Source organism: Monomorium pharaonis, chromosome 2, assembly GCF_013373865.1.
Source record: "Monomorium pharaonis isolate MP-MQ-018 chromosome 2, ASM1337386v2, whole genome shotgun sequence".
In the NCBI taxonomy this organism is placed as follows: Eukaryota; Metazoa; Arthropoda; class Insecta; order Hymenoptera; family Formicidae; genus Monomorium; species Monomorium pharaonis.
In genome coordinates, this window is record NC_050468.1 from 1,480,403 (window position 1) to 1,506,068 (window position 25,666).

A 25,666-nucleotide genomic window follows, 5' to 3' on the forward strand; every position below is an offset into this window, starting at 1 on the left:
CATTATTCTGCGATGCGGAATCGTATCGTGTGCAATCGGGTCCGTGTGCAAACGGGTCGGTGCGCAATCGGCTCCGTGTGCAATCGGGTCGGTGTGCAATCGGGTCCGTGTGCAATCGGGTCTGTGTCCAATCGGGTCTGTGTCCAATTAAGTCCGTGTCCAATCGGGTCCGTGTCCAATCGGGTCTGTGTCCAATCGGGGAAATACTACTGTGTCCAATCGCTTATGTGCGCAATCGGGCCTCACTCGAATTTTGTGGTGCAGGGCACTACTTCTTATACAGAGCTGCTCCTGAGACAAAGCGTACGGGCGAGATCGGCGGCTCGGCCGTCAAGGCCGCGCGCGGTAGTGGGGGCATAGGTGGCGGCGCGTTCGGAAATCGGCTCGAAAAAGGGCAACTAGGCTCAAGCACTGACTTACACCGTTATTTGTATTGAACACTTTTATTCTTGTATTCGTTTACAGTGAATAGATTGCGACCCCGCAAGACAGAGCGTCGCGTCTATGAGCTCGTTGTCCACAACCCCGCAAAGCAGAGTGTCGTGGTTGTGTATTTACAATGAGTTATATCGGCGATACACGACCCCGCAAAGCAGTGTCGTGTGTTGTCTTAGTTTGGATTGACTACTTCGGATTGACCCGTTCTTCACCTTTCGCCGGTTTATATATCTGATAATTCGGTAGTTGAATCGAAAGAAGGGGAGGATTGCGTGAGGGCGTAAATCGGTCAGTATTCTAAATTATTGCTTAGACAGCAAGTGCTGTCTAAGGAGCATTGCGCTAATTGTCGAGCGTATTGCGCGAAACCTCGCGCGATGCGCTCGATGCTGACTGCTGCAGCGATTTACGTCATCGTGCTACTGACACCTTTTTTATTGTTATGAGTGTGTCACTCATAACATGTAGAATGACATTTATTTGTGTCAGCCGAAAGTTAGCGTTCAAAAAATATCTTGAGTTTCATCGAAAGTCATAATAATATGAATTGTCTGTGTAGAAAAATTAATAATGATGAATCGTTTTAAACATTATAAAATAACGAAAAAAATTCACATGCATAAACACTGCTTGCTAATGCATAATTTTTACTTACATGGGAAGTTACCGAACCCGAAAATTCAGAAAATTCTGAAAAATTATATGCAAGTAGAGCAGTTCGTTCATAATACAAATAATTATATTTGAGTGTTTATTTATACAGATATGTATATGTGATAATTCAAAAATAAAAATTAATACATTTCAGTGTGCCGGTGTAGAGACCAGTACAGGTTTGTTATCAGACCGATTATGCTATGCATCGATAAATACGAAAATTGAAACCAACCTAATAAAAGAACGGCAAACAAAAATAAAAATTGATCGTGGTATTCTTTAAATTATTTTTTTATAAATTAATTATTGAAAGAATCTACTTTGCAAATTGTCAAGTGCTGTATCCGTGTTACGCGTTGTGTCTGCATTAGAATATATTCCTGCGCCAGCTGCACTAGAATATTTTAAAAAATTAAATGCAATAGGATTTACAACAGCAATTTTTTAGGAAAAGCGTAGTTCATAACACTGCCATTTTTTGTAAAAATAAAGTTAAAAATTTTTTTTATTATTTGATGTATAGTATTGTAAATTTTTCTTACTTTTGCGTGCTAATTTTTCTCTTTTTGTAAATAAAGACATGTATTATATGTTTGCTGTACGGTTTATATTTTACTACTACAAACAGAAACATTTCTTGTAAAAAAATAAAACAAATCGTGTGAACAATTTGATTGTTGAAGATGAAATAAGAGCGAGTACTTGTAAAACACAAATAAATGTCATTCTACAGCTGCCTCGTTATATTCACCGGCAAACCAAAAAAAATTAATCGCGACAATATTCTCAAAATTACTTTTTTTACAAATTACTTAAAGAATCTACTTTATAAATTGTCACGCGTTATATCCGTATTACGCTAATCTCGTCTAATTTAATTTTTTCAAGTGTTGGCATTTAAAAGATATCGTGAGTCACATCAAAAGTCATAATAATATGAATTGTCTATGTAGAAAAATTATTAATAATAAATTATTTATAAATATTATAAAATATTAATTAATAAAAAATTCACATTCATAAACCAGCACTATTTGCTAATAAAATAAATTTCATGTACATGTCATCTTTGAAACAGGATACTCAGAATTGAAGAGACAATTCTCAGGAGTAGCCTTGGCGTCGGGCGTTAGATAACAGACTGCCAATCTGAGGGCTCGGGTTCGAGCCCAGCTGCCTGTTCCCGCATCGAGATATAATCCCGCGCCAGCCGCATCAGGATATACTCCCGTATCAACTGAACCAGGATATAAAAACCAATTTTTCAGAAAAACTGCAGTGCACGGCATTGCCATTAAAAAAAAAAAAAAAAAAAAAAAATTAGTAAATTGTTAAATTGTTGTACGGTATTGTAAATTTCTTTCCCACCTTTTCTTGCTGTAACTTTTTTTTTAATAAATAAAGACATTTATTATATGTTTACTGCATACGTTTTAAACGTTACTACTACATGTAAACGTTTCTTGTAAAAAAATAAAATAAAATGACGTATGTAAAAAATATTGAAAAATCTCACGAGTATTTGTATAAAGTAAATGTCCCTATTCCCGACACCTATAAGGCCGACCCAACAAAAGAATGGCGTTGTCAAGTGTGACGAAAATAAATTCGATAAAGAGTTTTATACTAGTGGATTGTTTCATCCATGCACTTTCCAAAAATCGTAGACTCAATCCATCCGTCAAGTATTTTTCTAAATAGAGAGGAATAAAGGGGCGTTCTCCTTCTACCGATCAGCTGTATCTAATGCCGACCAGGCATGCTCCCATGATCGATCACCTTTTTTTAGAGCATGCAAAGCAGAGGTTTCAAATAAAAAATAAACATAAAAACGAACATAAATCAATAATAAACAAAAAATATACATAAATCATGCAAATAGGTATTTTATTTTAATTCAATCAATATTATATTTTAATTCAATCAATATTTTATTTTAATTCAATCAATTTTACATCTTTTGCTTTTTTCTCGCCTTTTCTTCTCGTTTCAAGCGTTTTCTTTCTATTTCAGCTTCAATAATACGTTTCTTTTCTTCAGTAGCTTCAAGTCTTTTTTTTCTTCTCTTCGGCTTCTTTTTTTTTATTAATTCTGGCTAATTCACAATTTCTCTTTCTTTATTCGATATTGTTTTTCTTTTCGAAAACATTTTAAAATTTACAAAATTTTTAATACTTTTACAGATTTTTTTAGGTTCGACAATACACTGATGTTTACATGTACGGCAACGGGGACATGCAGGCATTTTGCTGTGCCTAACCTCGACCTAACCATCGTGCCTAACCATCGAATAAATAAAAAAATAACAGTTTTCGACTGATTTTTTTGTTTCTAAATATGGCAATCAAACCATTTAGCGTTCGAATTATACTTTACAAAAGAATTTTGAACAAAATACGGACTAGTTAGACGACTGACAATTCTTAACCTCACTCTTAAGAATACGCGTGAATGGTGACGTGTAGCAAGAAATGCGAAAAAAAGTATATCTAATTATCGTACTTACTCTACACGTTACAATCCTCTTGTACTACATGAATTCTGGAATTTTTCCACTTCACTAATGAACGAGCTGATGAATTAGCAGCCTCTTAAACAACGTTTCGCGTCAAAATGGTCGGTAGAGGGAGCATGGTCGAAAACAGGGACATTTACCTTACTCGCTCTTATTTTACTTAAATGTTTATACGTATTGTATTAGATGACTTTTATAGGCAGTAATGGATGATATTGTTTAAGCTAAAGTTATTTTACATGTTAATAATTTTTCTTTCTTCTAAAATGTTTCAACTTTGTACATTATATTATCGCGTATGTAGAATATTGAACATAAGTTTCACATAAATTGTATAATTTTTAGGAAAATTGTACAGCAATGAAATATGTTATTCACAGTTTGCGTAGTTATTTTATTTATCAATCTACTTTTATCATTTAATATAGTTTAATATAGTTTTATCGATTCACTTTTATCATTTAATATAGTTTAATATAGTTTTTAGCCGATTCATCATGCTTCGATGTAATTATTAATTTATATTTCTGTGCCAAACACTCTTCAAATAATCTTATATATTTTATTTTACATTTTATTTATAAGAAACGCTTCTGTAGCAGTAAAATCTAAAACGTATGCAATAAACCAAGAAGCTTGGCCTTATTTACAAAAAGAAAAAAATTATTTACCGCACGTAATAATGCAGAGAAGTTTAATAATATTGTACATAAAAGAATTTTGAGATATTTATACACTTTTGTAATGAAGATGTTACTGATTTTATAGTTGACCGTTTTCTGCGATGCTCGTTAATTCTCTCGCTGCGCTTACTTCGTGTTGCGAGAGTAACTATCATTGCGATTGATCTTTGACAGCTTGACAGTCAAATAACAATAATATGATAAATATGTAATATTATTAGTGAGAAGTAGTGAAAAATTTGTCTTTATTGCCATTTCTTCAAAAAGTGTTATTATTATATATGATAGCTGTTTGTAAGTGTTTTATTTTTAAGGGGATACTGGAGTTGTCTGTTTTACCGACAAAAAGATAGTAATTTTTGTTTCACAATATTTTTTAATTTCTTTTATAGATTTGGAAATCCTTCTCCAGAAGAATAAAAGAATACGCATTGCTACCAGTCTGTGGAGTGGAGTTTCTACCAAAAACGGGAAAGAATTGTTAATTTGCTGTCATAACAATGTTTGCTTAATATAAAAGATCTACAGTTTGTACTTACGAAATTCGTATTCACAGACTAGTAGACGATGAGAACAGTGTCGAGTTTCGACAAAATTAGATTTTAGTGCTTAATTGAGACAAAATTGTGAAACGGAGATTTAGGTTATATACGCGTAAAAAGTTGATAAGTAGAGCAAACAAAAATTTTTTTTTGTTTTCGATATAAAGTCCAATTCACAGATACTTTAATTCTCGAAAATAATTTTTTTATCTATAAAAAAAATATATATCTTATTAATGATGTGCACGAATGACTCTACATTATCGATCCCGATCAAGTTTGAGAGGTAGTCCAGCATCGCCTTAACTCTTCTAGTTATCAACTTCATAAGAGTTATTGTCATCGCGGAGATAGCAAATGATAATATAATTTTTATAGATCAGTACAATTATTGTTGCAATTTATTTTTGTTTAGTAAATAATAAATTGTTATAATTTATAACTGTTATTCTTTTATAATTATTGTGTCTAAGTTTTTTGTATTTTTAATAGTAGTAGCACCAATTTTTCTTTCAATAAATAATTTATCTTTATTATAATAGAATATTAATAGTTGGATTTGCGTAACATAATGGGAGGGGGGGGGCAAGAAGCACTCCATACAACACACACACACTCACCCATACACACACACACGCGCGCGCGCGCGCGCGCGCAATTGGCGGTTTTACCTTTTTGAAGAAAAGTAATTTTGTTTGAATATCACGCATTTTATGGTGCTAAACATGTTTTTTTCATATATTTTTTTTGCAATAAAAGATTTTTATGGACATGCTCGTATTTTCATTTAAAATTGTATTTTTATATAAAATAATACGCTACTAAAAAAAAATAGGGAACACTTTTTGTATGCCGAAAATTTAGACTATTTACAAATTGCTGCAACTCAGCAAAAAATCATCGTAGAAACAAAATTCAAAAAGCGTTTTAAAGCTTGAAACTTCTTTCAAACGCTTTTGTGGCGATTTTAATTATCATTTTTTTCACCAACGTGGTACAATGATAAAGCTTGACCCGTTAAAATAAAAATTTTGAATGCGAATTGCTGCGTTAAAAAAAATCTCGCGTGAAAAAAATCATAGAGTATTTTTGTTACTTGCATCTTAGAGCGGGATCTTTTCTCTTTATTTTGAGTGGTTGTTCATTGCTGTACGATTTTTTTTGACCGAGTTATTGAGATTTTAAGAAAAAAATGGTTATTTTGACTTCCATCGTTTGTTACTCGTGAACAAATCAACGTACAGCACTCAGCAAAAAAGCGTTAGAAAGCTGAAAGTTTGCACTTTTGAATGCTGTTATTAATTTTTTTATTTACGTTAATTTCAGATTTACTTTTTTTAACAACAAATCGCGTTCAAAGTTTACGTAAAATATCGCATATTTTACGGTTGCCATTTAGTTGGAAGTACAATTGTGAAGAAAGATCCAATCACGTGACTAAAGCAAAGTTTTATAGTACGATTACTCCTCAGTAATAAACACTAACATTCATGGAATAAAACATTTTTATTCCACGCGTTTATCATCCTTGAAACTGCTGAAATTGCTTACAACATTTTTTGAACAATTTTTTTTACATCCTTTCGACCAAGTTACAAAGTCAACCTTACATTTCTTTTTAAATGACATTAGCGTTATCCAATGTGCACCACGTGGAAGATGCCGCTCGGATTGTGCACATCGCGCGCGCGCGCGCGCGCGCCTGTGTGTGTGTGTGTGTGTGTGTGTGTATGTGTTTCACAGCAAAGGTAAAGACCTCGCGGTTCGTCACGCACGCGCTCGCGGCTGTTCTTTGCGAGTGAGTCCCAGATGCGCACAGTAATAAACGGCAGGCTGAGTGAAACGGACACAGACCAAATGCGGACAGATCAAATGCGCACGTACCAAATGCGCACAGACCAAATGCGCACGGACCAAATGCGCATAGTCGCAAACCCATGTGGTGCAGAAAATGCTTTGCACACACACACACACACACACACTCACACGGGGGTGCAAGGGGGGGCTTCGCCCCCCTCCCGCACCCACCCGTCGGTAGAGGTGCCCAAAAAGTCGCAACCCATGTGGTAAGTTTGTTGGTTACAGTGTCCGTTTGGTCTGTGTACATTTGGTCCGTGCGCATTTGGTCTGTGTCCGTTTTACTCAGCCTGCTGTGTCCGTTTATTACTGTGCGCATCTGGGACGCTCCCTTTCTTGTGACTTCTTAAATGTCGTTTTATGTTGTTTCAAATGCATTCAAATGACTACGCGAAATTTTGAAAATTTTGTATACAAGCTCAATACTGTACGAGAATCGTCTGTGTGTTAAACATTTGTTTTAAAGCTTTTATACATAAACATTACATGTAAACATTATGGGTGTTTACGATAATGGCTATCCAAGTAATTTTCTCTAGGACCGAAATATATGATAAGCATAGCCATCTACTACCATCATGATTTGTGACAACTCAATCCCAGTGAGAAACGATAATGAGTTCGACATCAATTTGACGTCGAATCGACATCGAAATGATGATTTCGACGTCGAATCGATGTCGATTTGATGTACTATTTCTCACTGGGATGCTGTCTGGTATAGCCAAATCAACATCACGAGCGAGTTACGATTTGCGAGTTCCGTGAGTTTGTAGCAGGTAATCTAAAAAGTACGATATAAATATTATAAATAATTTGATTACAATTAAAAATAATCTGTTTTTAATGTATGATAAGATTATTAACTTTATTAAAATAGTAATTATATGTAACACAATCATGTATTTTTAAAGTATTGTCTAAAGTAATATCAGAGATTATTTTATTTACAAATATTTTTTTTTGTCTATCAAGTTTCTATCATAACGGTATTATTTCAAAACCTAATATAATATTTTAATTAAATATTGATTCTCAATAAATGTTATTATTTATTATTAACTAACACATATATTAGAAAAGTCATCTTTTATTAAACAAATAGTTAACACTTTGAAACAAATGAGATAAATTATGTAAAATTACTAAATAAATCATTATTAATATTTTTTAGATTACAAGTAAAATAAAAATTTAAGTATTATTTTTCTTTCTTGTAACAACTGTAATGATAAGTTGCATGGTGTTATCATTATTTTATTTAAAAAATCATATATCTTTATGTATAAATATTATGCATGAATATTTCACTAATGTGAGACTAATAATAATGTTTACAATAAATTTTTTTAATTTGTAATGCAAGTGCATAGTAAATTAAGATATACTGTAAACACAATAAAAAAATTTTTGTTTGTACACTTTACTTAATATACAAATCATTATATAATATTAATATTTATGAACAAAATGTTGGATTATTTTTTTCATACCCTATATTGCATTATTAAATATTTTCATATTTTCTGTAAAAATCAGATTTTTCAAGACATTTATTAAATATAGATTTTACAGTTACAAAAATAGAAATCTAATCAATTTAAACTTATAAAAATCTAATAAAATTCAACAAAGTATGATATAAAACTGACAGCACAAGTCAAAATCTGTTTTTTTATGACTGCTTATGTTTATAAATACGTTTAAATAAAATAACATTTATAACATTTATAACATTTATTAAGAATCAATGTCTAATTAAAATTTTATATTAGGTTTTGAAATAATATCATTATAATAGAAACTTGATAGACAAATAAATAAATAAAATATTTTTGTAAACAAAATAATCTCTTTAATATTACTTTAGATAATACTTTAAAAATACATGATTGTGTTAAATAATTACTATTTTAATGAAGTTGAATCTTACCATACATTAAAAACAGATTATTTTTAATTGTAATAATCAAATTATTTATATCGTACTTTTAGATTACCTGCTACAAACTCATGGAACTCGCAACTTGCAACTCGCTCATGACGTTGATTTGGCTACACCAGACAGCATTGAGTTGTCATGAATCATGATGGTACTAGATGGCTGTGCTTATCATATATTTCGGTCCTAGAGAAAATTACTCGGATAGCCATTATCGTAAACACCCTATGAGTACGCACTTAGTCACATACATACCGTAATGTTTACAAGTAACGTTTACGTACAAAGAGACTTTGAAATAAATATTCAGTACACAGACGACTCTCGTAGTGTATTGAGCTCGTATACGAAATTTTAAAAATGCCGCGTAGACATTAGCTTGCAATAGAAGTTATACAAATAATCGCACTTCTTGAAGGTTTTCGTTTGCGTCATGTAATGCATCATGTTGGTGTGCCTCTGTAATGAGTAGAGTTTGGTCACGATATCAAGAGACAGGACGTTATACGAGACGTGAAGGCAGTGGTCGTGGTCGAATAACTATTGTTAGGCAAGATCGAGAAAGCGTCTAGTTACATTTGCCGCATGAGGATGAGCATTGTCCTGCATAAACACAAAATTCGGATGTGACCGAATAAATAAAACGACATTTAAAAAGTCGCAAGGAACAGCCGCGAGCGCGCGTGTGACGAACCGCAAGGTCCTTACCTTTGCTGTGAAACACATACACACGGGAGCGTCCCAGATACTCACAGTAATAAACGGACACAGCAGGCTGAGTGAAACGGAAACAAACCAAATGCGCACGGACCAAATGCGCACAGACCAAACGGACACAGTAACCAACAGACTTATCATATGGGTTGCGACTTTTCGGGCACCTCCATCGACGGGGTGCGGGAGGGGGGCGAAGCCCCCCCTTGCACCCCCCGTGTATGTGTATGTGTGTGCAAAGCATTCTCTGCACCACATGGGTTTGCGACTGTGCGCATTTGGTCCGTGCGCATTTGGTCTGTGTCCGTTTCACTCAGCCTGCTGTGTCCGTTTATTACTGTGCGCATCTGGGACTCACCCATACACACACATACACACAAGCGCGTGCGCGAGGTGCACAATCCGACCGGCATCTTCCACGTGGTGCACATTGGATAACGCTAATGTCATTTAAAAAGAAATGTAAGGTTGACTTTGTAACTTGGTCAAAAGGTGTAAAAAAATTGTTGAAAAAATGTTGTAAGCAGTTTCAGCAGTTTTAAAAATGATAAACATGTGGAATAAAAATGTTTTATTCCGTGAATATTAGTTTATTACTGGGGAGTAATCGTACTATAAAACTTTGCTTTAGTGACGTGATTGGATCTTTCTTCACAACAGTACTTTCAACTAAATGACAACCGTAAAATATGCGATATTTTACGTAAACTTTGAACGCGATTTGTTGTCAGAAAAAGTCAATCTGAAATTAATGTAAATAAAAAAATTAATAACAGCATTCAAAAGTGCAAACTTTCAGCTTTCCAACGCTTTTTTTCTGAGCGCTGCACGTTGATTTGTTCACGAGTAACAAGCGATGAAAGTTAAAATGACCATTTTTTCTTAAAATGTTAATAACTCGTCAAAAAAATTCGTACAGCAATAAACAACCACTCAAAATAAAGGGAAAAGATCCCGCTCTAAGATGCAAGTAACAAAAATACTCTATGATTTTCTTCACGCGAGATGCAGCGCAGCAAATTCGCATTTAAAATTTTCATTTTAATTTTAACAAAATTTTCATTTTAATTTCAATTTTAAGGGTCAAGCTTCATTATTGTGCCACGTTGGTGAAAAAAAATGATAATTAAAATCGCCACAAAAGCGTTTGAAAGAAAGTTTCAAGAAGTTTAAAACGCTTTTTAGATTTTGCTTCTACGATGATTTTTCGTGTTGCAGCAGTTTCAAAATAGCCAAAATTTTCGGTATACAAAAAGTGTTCCCTATTTTTTTTGAGTAGTGTATATTCTCTATCGTTTTGTTTACAACAAAGATAATTTATTATGAAATTACATTTGTTATAATAAATATTCTTTTGTTATAAAAACGTGTCTCATATTTTCAGTACACAATATTTTTTAACATTTTTTAAATGCATATTTTTAATAATTTTTATTTCATTATTATCATTATTATTAGTCATTACATAAATAGTATTTATATTTATTAAGCATTTGTTTTGCATTAATTATTTATTATTATTTATTATTCGTTAATGTATTCATTTGATGATAATTGAAATGATGTACATAAATGTATATAAAATTTATATTATACTTATTTATATATTTATTTAACATTTATTTTGCATTAAAATAAATTACAGTACTCACAATAATTGCAAACTTATTTCATTGTTTTGCAACATGCAATAGTGATTCACAATATTGAATACTACCAAATGCTATATTATATATTATATATTATATATTAAGTGCACAACTTTGTTTCTGCCGTTTTTGTTTTTTGAAATTCGAGGCTTTATTGTGAGAAACTAATTATACATTTACAATTCAATGTATTGTCCATCGCTGGCCACTACTTTCTCCCATCTTTCTGGCAGCATACGAATGCCGCGTCGAAAAAACTGATCATCTTTTGAGATCCACGAATGGATCCAATTTTTCACTTCTTCATAAGAACGGAAGTGCTGGTCAGCTAGGCCGTGTGTCATTGATCGAAACAAGTGTTAGTCAGAGGGAATAATGTCTGGAGAATACGGCGGGTGGGGTAAGACTTCCCGTTTCAACGTTTCCAAGTATGTTTTGACGGGCTTTTCGACATAGGGTCGAGCATTGTCATGCTGCAAAATCACTTTATCGTGTCTATCGTTGCATTGCGGCCGTTTGTCTTTCAGTGCTCGGCTCAAATGCATCAATTGCTTTCGATCGATCGCCTGTGATTGTTTCAGTCGGTTTTAGTAGCTCATAATACACTACGCCAAGCTGGTCTCACCAAATACAGAGCATGACCTTGGAGTCGTGAATATTCGGTTTGGTCGACGTGGAAGCATGGCCGGGAAGTCCTTATGATTTTCTGCGCTTGGGGTTATCGTAATGAACACATTTTTCGTTCCCAGTCACAATACGATGCAGAAATTCCTTCCGTCTTTGCCTTGCAAGCAGCTGTTTACAAGCAAACAAACGCCGTTCAACTCGTACGGCTCTCAATTTCCTTGCTTCTGAATCATTTCCATGACTTTCAGGCGTTTTGAAATGGCTTGTTGAGTCACTCTCAATGATCCTGCCAATTCTTCTTGCGTTTGACATGAGTCTTGATCAAGTAATGCCTCCAATTCTGCATCTTCGAAAACCTTTTTTCTTCCACCGCCACTGCCAGTCTTCGACGTCAAAATCACTGTTCTTGAAGCGTTGAAACCAGTCTCGGCACATTCTTTCACTAATAGCAGCCTCACCATACGTATTTGAGAGCATTCGATGAGTTTCAGCCGCAGATTTCTTCATATTGTGCGACGTAACTTCCCGTCGGGAACCGCCAGGTCAGAGGGATTACGCCCAATTAATAAGAATTGACAATAGTTGATCGAACAGTTCGCGGGTAACGCTTCCTCGCGGGATCGGTAGCTCTCGAAAACGGTAGCTTGTGTGTAAACGGTAACTACGAGAGTGCTCTAATTTTCTGGGCGCCAGGCGCGGATTTCCGCGCCGCACAACAATTACTTATAATTCAGTAGCCGGATAGGAAGCGTTACTACTGCCGGTGGCTCTTTTCTCGCAGGGGTAGAAGGGCGTGGTTCTTTTGAGTAATCAAGGGGTGTGGAGAACTCGGATCGAGGCAGGTCGTAGAAAAGAATCGGTACTCAATGTTTAATTAAATATCAAAAGGTTAAGTATATTTTCGTAAGAGATACGAGGTACGGTCTATAACAATCGTGGACCTTACTCCACTCAATATAATTGCTTAATTTCATAGAAATGGTTATTACGGAAGCCGGAAGTCGGCACTACAAGAATGCGGAAACTTTGTTCTCTCTCTACGCGGCGAGAGGCCGTCGGGGCTCTCCGCTCGCCAATCACTCTAATTACAATATATTCTAACTCGGTATTCGCGGTACTAAAGAAATCAATTCTTAATCACAATATGACTGTCGGTACCGGCTTGGTCCGAGAGGGACGTACTTAACAATTAAATATTCGGGCCGGTCGGTCCGATCTTTCGTGCGGCCACGAGACTCTACTTAGTACTTCAAGTCCTTCACACTAATAACTCAGTAACAGCAAAACGGTATCGGATTTGGGTAACCGGTAACACGACAACGGTATCCCTTATCCGGTCCCGCACGAAAGTCGACCGCCTTACCGAATCTTACGGAATACCGCGTGGCTGCCGAGTGATGGCCTTACAATAATCTCTTGACTCTCGTCCGTCGAAGTTGGTCTCAAGGGCTCGTCCTATGACACGTACTATCTCGCCGTCAACCGAACAGTGAGGAGCCCCTGTCCCGCGCCGGCCGGCTCGAGCTGTCGCGCATGCGCGGACGCTCTTCGATTAGCAATCGCTGGATCCACGTGACTCCGCGTGATCCTCGATCCAGCGCCGCGCTGCCTTGTCCCTTGAACGGCCCGTGCTGCACACGTGCTCCAACCATGTGCTCCCTGTTTCCGCCGTTTCGGTAGGTCCGGCTGGCCAGGCCGCGACCAATCCGATCGGGGTGGCTGGCGGTTCCATGTCTGTGGCCGCTCTTTCGGTTCGCTGCCCGGTGGTGCGTGCCCACAGCGTGATCCTTGCTGGGAGCCGTCGTGTCTCCGCGCTGTTAGTCGGCGCGGTCTGTATCCTTTGCTCAGGGACGGAAACGTTCTGCGGGGCCCGATGCACGGCGCGGCGGGGAAACTCCTTGAGGGGCGCTCCTTCCACTGTCGAGTGTCCCCAGCAATTCCCGCGACGGCTGCTCCTCCGTCGCCTCTGACACACTCTTCCGATGAGCCCTCACTCGGCGCCTTTACTTTAAACGATTGTTACTACAATCGGAAAAACGGTATCGCGGAAGCTAAAAATTAAAAATAAAATAAAGTAACAGTCGCATCCCCCTCGGTTCGGCGAGGAGTCGCCCCCGAACGACCCCCTCGGTCGGTCTTATGCCCTTGTGACGTGCGCCGGACGCGCCACGTCACAATTGAAACAAAAAATTAAAACCTCCCGCAAATGACGAGAATTTAGCTCGTAAGCTGACATTTTTAACTGAGAATAACTTTATGATGCAGACACAAATCGACTAATATTTCGATGGCGTTATGTTTACAAATGCCTAAGCTTATTATATGATGTCTATGATCTATTTATTTCGACCACTACTTACCGCTACAGCCATCTATTGGAAAACGGCGGAAACAAAGTTGTACACCTATTAACAAAAGTGCATTTATTGATATCCGAAATTTTTAATGTCATGACAGCTTTCGCTCACTATGTAAAAAACAAATACGTAACTGAAGACATTATTAAAGAAAAAATTGTGTTATTGTCTCTCCAAATGTAATTTATTTTTAAAATTGATTTACAGGGTAGTTTTTCATTGCAATATTGCGTTCATATTGTGGTCTGAAATATTGAGAAAAAAATCTTTGCTTGTCAAGTAAATGTTTTTTTAGGAGCATTTTCTATGTATTTTTTGCAAAATATAAATCGTTTTTGTAATAGTAAAATTTTTTTTTTGCCTCAGAAAAAGTTGTATCCAGATTTTGGAGTAATTTCTAAAAATATGAAATAAAAAATAAATAGTAATACGTATAATCCCTGGTGAAAATGTAAAATCGGAGCGTAAGTCAAATATAAAGGAAGAGTAATAAAAGCGTTAACAAACCTTCTACAAAGCGTAAATTGAAACAAGAAAATGTAAAAGAAGTGTTAACGCTCTTTTTACATTTCATTGTTTCAATTTACGCTTCGTAGAAGGTTTGTTAACGCTTCTATTACTCTCCCTTTACATTCGACTTACGCTCCGATTTTACATTTTCACCATGGATATTATTTTTATTTCTGCTCAAAATAAAATTATTAGTAGAAAGAAAAAAAATCTGTTCAATAAAAGATGTTCTTTATGAATTAAATTAAATGATCATTCTGATCGACGATGCACACACACATGCACACACACGAAGAGATGCAGTAATGGCTCGCGGATTTTGCGCCACGCGACGGGTTTTCGCATGAGCCAGTGCGACAACGGAGGCAGAAAATCCAAACAGATGACAGAGCAACAAGAATAGTGTATTACTGCGCCAACAGTCGAAATCGCGACTAAATGTGTCACGTAGTCACGGTGTTGCGGTCTCATTTAGACGTTTCTCGTGAATACATTCTGAATAAAATTATTTATTATTTTATTTTAAAAGTAAAATAAAAATGTGATGCATTTATATATATACATATAAAAACGTAGATATATAATAATATAAAAACAAAAGAAATAATAATATTGAAATAAAGGATTGCTTTTGCTTTTCAGAAGTTATATTTTTTTTAGAAAATTTAATTGCTAATTACTTGTCGAAAAAAATATAAAAACAGAATTTTGTATATTATTAATATTAATATTAATTTTCTTTTTCGGGCGGCAGTTACTAAAAAGACTGGAAGCCATAAACGAAAGAGGTACTGACAACGAATCTATCGATTCGGAGGTTTGTACTTTACCAACTCAATGCGTAAGTAAAATAACACAAGACACTTACAAAAATGTAGACAGCAGCGAAACCGACAATTTGATCGACGAAATGCTTGTTATGGAAAAAGGCGGTTTAGATGTAGATCGTATCCTACAAATCTTGCCAAAAGGTCAATTTATTGTCGACCTGTCTTTTGTAATCACGGAGCTGTACAGAACGTATAATGATTATAAACGAAGTATAGATTGCTCGTTAAATGATTTTATACCCGTAAAGTTTCGTGTGCGTGCTTTACAAGTGCAATTATTTTTCAAATTTCGAATGTGCAATTACGAAACAAGCATTTGTTCAGAATTCAAAGAACCTAAACAATTAGATGTGAATAAAGCAGCTGTAACAACAATTACAGCTGGAATTGGTTATTCTACGCTAGAAGAATGTGCTCGGGTATAAATATGAATTGCATGTCCGAGGTGACCTATATAATAATTCGCGAAGACCTAGTTGAAGAATATGAGAAAATTGCTCTAAAGTTTACAGTCTGAACAGTACAAAAGAGGCAGGCGAGTTAGAAAGGCAACTCGCAATAGAAAGAAACGAAATAATCAATGGTAAAGATTTAATAACAGTTATAGCAGATGGCTGCTGGATAGTGAAGTGTAGGAAAAGAACATATGGCACAGGTTATGACGCACTTTCCGGTGTTAGTGCCATTATTGGTTATCAAAAAGAGTTCTCGATATTGGCATTCATAACAAATATTGTGCGACATGCTATTATGCGAGAAGAAATGGTTATGAGACAAAACCTTATACGTGTTATACAAATTTTAATCGTAATGTAAACTCCACAAGGAAAGTGACGTCATTACAGATGGATTTAAAAAAAGCATCGAAATGCATGGATTAATATACACAACGCTCATCGCAGATGATGATAGTAGTGTATATCAATTTATAAAGAACAGTAATCGATATGACGAATACATTATAATGGTAGAAAAAATAGAATGCTGAAATCATATTCCAAAGGTATACAAAACACCTAAAAAGTGTGACGGAAATGACTCAGCCAAAGGGGAGAAAGCGTGGATTTATCGAAGCGAGAAATATTGTAAAAAAATATGCAATGATTATTATCGATGAAATAAAACACGCAGCTTCGGTACGAAAGGAAGAAATACAATTTGAACATTACAAGGCTAGAGAATTACGAAAAGATATATTGAACATTCCTAGCCATGTTTTTGGTGAGCATAAGCCATAGAGCTTGTATTAACCCTTTGCGGCACGGTGGTCGATATATCGACCACCTATCTTGAAGTCATTTCTTTAATTTTTCGAACACCAAATACTGTATTTTATTACTTTTTCTTGTAATTTTACTTTAGTAAGAGTTAGTAATATTTGGTAAGGTATAATTTTTCTTTATTATTAGTTAATTTTGTTATATAAATAAATAAAGTGAAAAAAAGTGTTTTTTACAAAAAATGTATGTCAGAAAGAAGGAAGAATGAAGCTGTGAAAATCAGTATACAGAGGTTTTTTGGGTCGCTGATTACGAATCCGCTATCAGATTTCGACGGTTTTTTTTTAAATGGCGATCCAATATGACGATTTACGATTTTGAGTGTTTTTTTATCGGTTTTTTATAAAAATTGGTATATGGGAATTTTTCAGAACGCTGATTACGAATCAGATTTCGACGATTTTTTTTATGGCAAATCCAATATGGCGATTTTGAGTATTTTTTATCGGTTTTTTATTGAAATATACAGGGATTTTTCAAAATGCTAATTACGAATATAAAAATTGATTTGCTGTGCTAACTGTAATAAAAAAAGTAAATCGCGGGAAAAAATAAAAAAGAAAAAAAATTGTAAAATACAAAAATACAAAAAAAAGAAAATGGAGACAATGACCGCCACGTCCACGTTCGTGTCTCTGAAGTAAACTAAGTGCGGTTTCTTTTATGAAAAAATTTTATGTTCTATGTACCATTGTCGAAAAAATGAAAAAATATATAATCTCAAAAAAACATTTTTTATCACTCATTATTTGAAATTTTCCATATTCAAATTTTAAAAATCTGATAACCTACTGATGACACATAATCAACCTAAAAAAGCTAGTTCTGTACATCTGTTCTTGTAAAAAAAAAGTAAGAAAGTCCGAAATTTTTCAACATTCCGACCCTAAAAAATTCAATATATCAATTTCCATAAAAAACCTATAAAAATACTCAAAATCGTAAATCGCCATATTGGATTCACCATTTTAAAGAAGAATCGTTGAAATCTAATGGTGAATTTGTAATCAGTATTTTGAAAAATCCCTGTATACCTATTTCCATAAAAAAACCGATAAAAAATACTCAAAATCATGACTTGCCATATTGAATCCGCCATTTTGAAAAAGAATCGTTGAAATCTGATGGCAGATTCGTAATCAGCGACCCTAAAAACCTTTCTACACCAATTTTCATAAAAATCCGATTAATAGAAAAATGTGTGCCGCAAAGGGTTAATGGAGGGGCCTTGGTGCATCGCGACGCACGCGGGGAGAATCGACAGAGAGGTGGATATATTCTGTGGGAACTATTCTTTTTTCGTGTGGGAACAGGTTCGTAACTATACAATCTGAGGCCCGATTCTCGAACTCATACGAAAAAAATGCTTACAAAGATAACACTGTGCATTCATTAAGTAGTACATAATTTAGAATCTAAAAGATGCATGCCAATCAATGAATGCACAGTATTACTTTCGTATGTAAAAATTTTTTGTACTAATTGTAACAGCTCGAGACCCAAGTAGGCACCAAGTAGGTAGGCTCGTACCTGTCGTATGTGCGCTTCTCTCCTTCTAAAAAACGGAGTGGTGGGGATGTAATATATGAAAATATATTCATGTCTCTGTCGATTCTCCCTGCGCGGACTCCGGCATATAGCAATGGCCCCTCCATTAATACAAGCTCTATGGAATAAGCGGTGTGAGAAACGCAATCGCAAATGTAAAGATGACAGTAAAAGAAAGATAAATTATGTATTGTATTTGAAACTGCATGGCTTCTATCAAGAAATAGAGGCTATCGTTGCACGCATGGCCGCTCACTCCGAAAGCTTGCTAATGTAACAAACAATTCTGCAGAAATTTATAATTCGGTAGTTGGTGAAGAAATATGCGGAAAGCGGGACTTCCGTTTCCGGGACAGAGTAAGTTAGACGTGCGGGCAGTGATTTGAGTGTAGAAAGAAGTGAAAGAGAGCGTAGGAGAGGATAGGATAGCAAGGTGTGGTTGAAGGTGAGAGAGAAGAGTGTGTGGGTGGATAGTGAAGTGTAGGAAAAAAGGATAGGAGCGAATTAGCGTAATAATTAGGAGAGTCGGGTAATAACAGAGTTGAAGCAGAGAATAGGTAGAGAGAAGACGTGCGTGCGAGAAAGTGGGGAGCGAGCGCGCCGCCTGGTGACAGAGTGGGGAGGTAGAGGAGAGTTAAAGCGGATTCATAGTAGAGACAATCGCGATAGGAAGTATGAATCGAGATAGAAGTGACAGCTGTACTTCAATTGATAGTGTGAGGGGAAGTAAAAGAGTAGCTAGATCGCCGGCGGGAAAGGATGAAGATGAATGGAATAGAAAATTAAGAGATTGGAAAGAGGAGATTGTAGGGAGTTTAAGGATAGTTAAATCAGAAATGAAAGAGGAGTTGAAGGAGATCATGGAGGAGCAGGGGAGAAAGGTAGAAGAAGAACGAGAGACGTTAAAAAAGGAAATTAAGGATTTTAAGGAGAGAGAATTTAGATGGGAAAGAGAAAAAAAAGTTACTAGAAGCGCAGGAAGAGTTAAAGAAATAGATAGAGAAGATAGAGGTAGGAGGAAATAGCGTATGTGAGAAAAAGATCAAGGAGATAGAGAGGAGAATAGAGATGAAGGAAAGAGAGGATAGAAGGAAGAATTTGCTAATTAAGGGTGTAGAGGTTAAGAATGGGAATAGGAAGGAGGCGGTGTTCAAGGAGATAGGAGCGAAAGTGACCGTGAAAAGAGTTAGAAGAATAGGAGAGGGGAACAAAAAAGGGAAAGAGATGGTTTGGGTGAAGTTAGAGAGTAAGGAACAGAGGAAAGAGGTGTGGAGTAAGAAGAAGATTCTGAAGGGGAGGGAAGAAAGAATTATGGAAGACTGGAAGGAAAAGAAAATGAGATGGAGATTAGAAAGGATAGCAAAAGTAGAAGAAGAGAAGGGAAAGAAGGTATGGTTAGGATATGGGAGGATTAGGATAGGAGATTGTTGGTGGAAATGGGATGAAGAGGAGGAAGTATTGAGAAATGAGAAAGGTAAGTTGAGGAGAGAGGATAGGGGGGAAGGCAATGTAAGAAGATTGTGAGGGCTAAGATAGGAAAGGAGAGGTCGTGAGGAGGTAAAGAAGTGAAAATAGCTTTCTGGAATGTGGCAGGGTTAATAAAGATAAAAATTTTTGGGATAGTTTAAAAGATTGGGACGTGATGTTTTTATTAGAGACATGGGCGGACGTAAGAAGTTGGAAAAAGATAAGAAACAGGGTTCCAAAGGGTTATGAGTAGGGGGTACAAAAAGCTAGTAAAAAAAATAAAAAAGGTAGGGCGATGGGGGGAATGGTTGTAGGCGTAAGAAAGGAGTAATAGAGGTAATAGAGGATGTAAAATAGTAGAGTTAGGCGAAGGATTACTGTCGGTTAGAATAAAGATAGAGAAGGAAAGCTGGAGGGTAGTAGGGGTGTATATAAAGGAGGAAGGAAGAGAAGGGGCAATGCAATTATTAAGACAGATTATGGAATCAAAAGAGGGGGATACGAAGGTGATTATTGGGAGGGATTTTAATGCGAGAACTGGTAGAGAAGGAGGAGGACGGGGAGAAGAGTTGGATAGTGGGGAGGGGGAAAAGCAGGTTAGAAGAAAGTCTAAGAATGGTAAGGTAGATAAAGAGAGTAGAAAGCTGTTAGAAATGATAGGAGAATGTGGATGGCAAATTTTAAATGGTAGGATGGTGGGAGATGAGGAAGGTGAGTATACGTATGTAGGGGGCAGAGGGAGCACGATAATCGACTATATTTTAGTAGATGGAGAGGCAAAAGAGAGAATAGAAAAGATGAAGGTAATAGATAGGGTAGATTCGGATCATTTTCCAGTAGTGGCAGAGGTAAGAAGTGAGGATGAAGAAGTAAATAAAAAGAGGAAAGGTAGGGAGATAAGGGGGGTTTGGGATGAAAAGCGTAGAGAAAGGTTCAGGGGGGTATTGGAGGGAGGGATGGAGGAGTTTGAACAGAAGGTAAATGAGGAGTGGGATAGGATGTTGAGTAAAATCAAGGAGGCAATGGGAAGAACAGAGAGGGAGAGAAAAAAAGGTAGAAGGGGAGGAAGGGGTTGGTGGGATGAGGAGTGTATGGAGTTGACGGGGAGAGAAAAAAAGGTAGGAGGGGAGGAAAGGGCTGGTGGGATGAGGAGTGTATGGAAGGGTGAGGAGGGATCTAAGGAGGTGGAGGAGGGGGTTAGAGGATAAGTGTAAATATATAGGAATGAAGAAAGAATTTAAAGTTCTATGTGAAAGAAGGAAGAAAGAGGAGGAGAATAGGAAGTGGGAGAAAAAGGCAGAGGAAGTTAGGACTGAGAGTCAAATATGGGAGATAGTAAATAAAGATAGGAAGAAGAAAAGGAGGGTGAACGAAGGAATTGGAATGGAGGAATAGAAAGAATATTTTATGTGTTTGTTAGGTGGAGTAGAGGCAAGAGTGGTTAGAGGAGAGGAGAGAATGGATAGAGAAAATAGCGACAGAGATGAAGAACAGGTAATTAGCAAGGAGGAAGTGAGAAGGGTGGTGAATAATTTAAAAGTAGGAAAAGTAGATGGATTAGATGGAATTCCGAATGAGGTGTGAAGGTGGGGGGGGGGGAAGGCTGGAGGAATGGATGGAGAAGTTTTTGAATAGAGTATGGAAGGGGGAAGAGTGGCCAAAATAATGGAAGGAAGGGGTATGGTGCCGATAGTAAAGAAAAGGGAGGGGAAGCAGGTGAGTAAGTAAAGGGGAATAACATTAATGCCTACGCTGTATAAGGTGTATGCGAAGATTTTAGCAGAGAGGTTGGAAAAGGAGATTGAGGAGAAAAGGATAATTCCAGAAAATCAGGCGGGCTTTAGGAGTAAGAGAGGGACAATAGATAACATTTACGTATTGAACTACATGGTAAATAGAAGTGTATGCAAGAAAGGCGAGAAATTAGTAGCGTTATTCGTAGATCTCAAGGCGGCCTTTGATTCGGTGGATAGAGGTATTTTGATAAAGACAATGAGAGAGAGGGGGATTAGAGAAGGTTTAATAATGAGAGTAAAAAGTTTATTAAAAGAAACGAAAAGTAGAGTTAGAGTGGGGGACGAGACGGGTGAAGAGTTTTGGACAGGGAGGGGGGTAAGACAGGGGTGTCCACTGAGGCCATTACTTTTTAATATATTAATCTCAGACTTAGAAGAAGTAATGGGGAGGATCAAGTGGGGAGGAGTGAAGGTGAGAGGTGAGAGGGTGTGTACGCTGGCATATGCGGATGACTTAGTAGTAATAGCAGAAGATGAAGATCAGATGAGAAGTATGTTGGAAAGATTAGAAAGGTACTTTTAGATAAAAAGAATTTGGTGTTAAATGCGGAGAAATAAAAAATAATGAGGTTCAGAAAGGGAGGAGGTAGGGAGAGTAGAAAAAGTTGGTGGTGAAAAGGGAATAGGATAGAGGAAGTGAAGAAGTACTGCTATCTAGGATGTGTTACAAAAGAATAGGGAACAAGAAGCGCAGATAAAGAGTAGAGTGAGAAGGGCGGCGGCAGTGGGTTAAATTTGGGGGATTGAGAAAAGAAGGTATGGGGGTAATTGGGGAAGGAAGTTATAGTTGTTTGACAGGCTGGTATGGACGGTTATGTGAGGTGGAGATATGGAGATGGAAGGAGAGAGACAGTATGGAGAGGTATCTGAGATGAGTGTTGGGCTTGGATTGGCACACACCGGGATACATGGTAAGAGAAGAGATACTGTACGCGAGCGAGCGTGCCGATAAAAGAGAGAATGTCTCGACACGCGACACGCCGGAACCGCCCAGCGTTGAGCGCGGAGGGTGCGTCACGTGAAGTCGAAGATTCACTGAAGGAACAGGCAGAAAAGAAGAAGTCGTACAACATATACAGCACAAAGTGGTCACTTCAAATTTATTGCGAAGCACAATAGTCAGTCTCGAGGGAGGAGGCGATCACAAATGAGCGCGAACGGCGAATGCGAGCTGAGTCGATAACACGCGAGCGTCCGGAAATCTTCCTTTTCTGCACTCTTGATATCTACCAGATCGATCCGCGACGGAAATCTTGCCTCACGCCGAACTACGCGTGATCCCGAACGGATATTTGGAGCGCGCAAACGACGGAGATCTTGCCGCGAAGCAGGAGTGCAGGCGCGATCACGAAAATTGTCGGTAATGCCGAAGACCCACTCACAGAACGCGCTCGCCTCGATCACCCTCGAGAAAAGAACAGTAAATTTCACAACACAAAAACTTAAACTAGGAAGGTCGAGTAACAGAGTTAAATGAGATCGCGACACGATTAATCGGAATCTACCGACTCTCGTGATGCGAGATGAGGCGCGAGGGCGCTAGAATAAAAGAGTGGTCACAAAGACGCAAACTGTGCAGAGCGAGAAACGAGTACTTGGCGGGCGGTAGCAGGCGCAAGACTGGTGGAGGTTCGCTGCCCCAGGAAACCGCGCACCTCATCTCCATCCGATCGAACGAAGACAATGCGTGGCGATCACCCGTCACGCAGCTGATCTGCGGAGGATCACGCGGTCCTCCACCGAGGTGCGCGACCCTCCGCGATCTAGGCTCAAGACGGCCGGCGTGATGTCTCTTGTTTTCCCGTTCGCTCACTGCGTGATTCCGCTGACACGACGTGTCATCAGCGGAGAGTCAGAGCGATTAATGATCGTCCTTGGGAAATTTAGAAGAGAGATCGAATCTCGAACAGATACTAAGGGATAAATTAAAAAAGAAAGCGGGAAGAAGGGCGTGGAAGTTTGAAAAGAAGCGGTTAGGAAGAGGTTAGAGGAGAGAGGAGGTAGTGAGCTAGCAAGAAAGTGTTTAGAAGAGATAAAGTTGAGGGATAGGTCAGGGAAGGTAGGAAGTGGTTGGGAAGAGAAGAGAAGGAGCTTTTGGGTTGACAGGGGGGGAAATTGGAAGAGCTAAATGAGAAAAGAGGTGAGGATAGTGCTGAAGCGGTGTTTAATAAGGAAAAACAGATGCAGAGAGAGTAAAGAGGGGAGAGAATTCTAGGTTCGGAATATAATAAGTGGTATAAATTCGTGAGGGAGGAAGGCATACCAGGATATCTGAAAAAGGGGTGGGTAGAAAGTAGGTGGAAGATAATTATAAAGTGTAGACTAGGTAATGAGATGAGAGGCAATAGATATTGGGAGGATGAGGAAAAGACGAGGTGTAGATTATGTGGAAGTAGCATAGAGACGTGGGAGCATGTATGGAAAGAGTGTAGAGATTGGGGTATGGAGAGAGACAGTTGGCAGGAGGTGTTAGGAAGGATTCTAGGATCAGATGGGGAGGTAAAGAGTTGGATTAGAGAATTGATGAGAGAGAGGGAGGGGATAGAGAGGGGCGATGGTGGTATGGATGTTGGGGATAGTGAATGATAGAAGGGCAGAGGAAACGGAAGTCCACAGAAAGGCGGTGTGTGTGTGTGTGTGTGCGTGCGCGCGTGCGTGCGTGCATGCGCGCGTGCGTGCGTGCGTGCGTGCGTGCGTGCGTGCGTGCGTGCGTGCGTACGTGCGTGTGTAGAAAGGCGGGGTGTGAAGGCAATAGAAGATGCCGAAGCACCTAAGAGTATAGAATAAGTTAGAGATAAGGTAGTTTTTAAGATAGTAATAAGTGCTTTTTGTAGAGATTGTAAACCCTAAGGGGGTAAACAATAAAATTTTCATTATTATATGCGGAAAGCGCATATTTGTAGGCCAACGGAGATCTTACAATGCCAGAGTTGCGGCAGTAATTTTACAATACAATACGTAGCAAGCAAGTACGGAAATGCATAAAGGCATAAATAAAATTGTTCCTATTGCTGTCGATAAACTGGAGAAGTGACGACAATTAAAAGTAACGAGAACCAGAGAATCTCGACAAATAAATGGAAGACAAAAGAAATGGAAAGAAGAAGGAATAGATTCTTATTATGGCCCGTAATCACAACAGCCGGATCTTCCAGATCATGTGTTCGAACAACTTTGGCAAAATCAGATAGAAAAGTTGTTCGAAAATGGAAAAAACTGGAAGCAGATTGAACGCGATACGATAGAACAAGATGAATCCGAGCTATGGTTGACACTTAGACGAGAAATGCTGACAGCGTCCAATTTTGGAGTCATGTGTCGTATGAGGTCGACTACGTCTTGTGCAACAATAGTAAAAAATATTCTGTATCCTCCGACTATTGATACCACTATGAAATATGGCCGCGATCAAGAAGAGGTAGCAAGGAAAGAGTTAGCAAAACTCAACAAAGACATAAAACGTTGCGGATTATTTATTGATAACGATAATCAACGCCTGGGTGCGTCCACTGATGGACTAATAGACAAAGATGGTCTGATAAAAATAAAATGTCCTGTATCAACTGAACATTTAACAGCAGAAGAAGCTATAGAAAAATTGTCTACTCTAAAGGGCATCTTTGATAAACGTAACTCGGGTGAAATAAGTCAAAAACATCGATTTTTAAATCAAATTCAGGGTCAATTAAGTATAGCGCAAAGGCAATATTGCAAATTTGCAATATGAACACCAAAAAGCATAAAAATAGTCCATGTAAATGTAGACAATGCTTTTTGGAAAAATGTAATGTTGCCTGTTCTAACTCGCTTCTATTACGAATGTATGCTCCCTAAAATTCTAGATAGTCGTTGCAATAGACATATGCCAATCAGGGATCCAAAATATGTTATAGAAGCAAAGGAAAAAGCAGCTGAAAAAGTAAGTGCTAAAAAAATGTACAGTAAAAAGTAATAAAAACCGAAAATGTACATGAAGAAGAAAACGATTCAAATTAGACATTTCGCCGATCAAAACAACTATTATTTCTATAAATGCTGTAGATATGGAGCAAGACAATGATTGTGTCATTGTAAGCTATACAAACAATAATCAAGATATTGCAGATAACATGGTAAGATGAAAAGTCTTCCTAAATGAGAATATTCCAGATATCTCCTTAGTGAAAAAAAATATTTTGTCCATAGACAGCAGAGTAAACGATAAATCATTAGATCAATTTTTATATATGGTAAGAGAAAATTCTTTTTTTTTTT

General features: G+C 37.3%; 1 protein-coding gene across 8 annotated transcripts in view; it reads right to left on the reverse strand.

Moving 5' to 3' along the window:
• LOC105832304 overlaps positions 1-25,666 on the reverse strand; it is a 591,095-nt gene that overhangs the window by 131,151 nt on the left and 434,278 nt on the right. The window contains exon 5 of one of the 8 annotated variants that reach the window (XM_036282914.1): positions 1,094-1,128. The exons of the other annotated variants lie outside the window; for them this stretch is intronic. Within the exon in view, the coding sequence (XP_036138807.1) occupies positions 1,094-1,128 (35 nt within the window). The remainder of the gene's footprint in view (positions 1-1,093; positions 1,129-25,666) is intronic. 8 annotated transcript variants of the gene reach the window in all.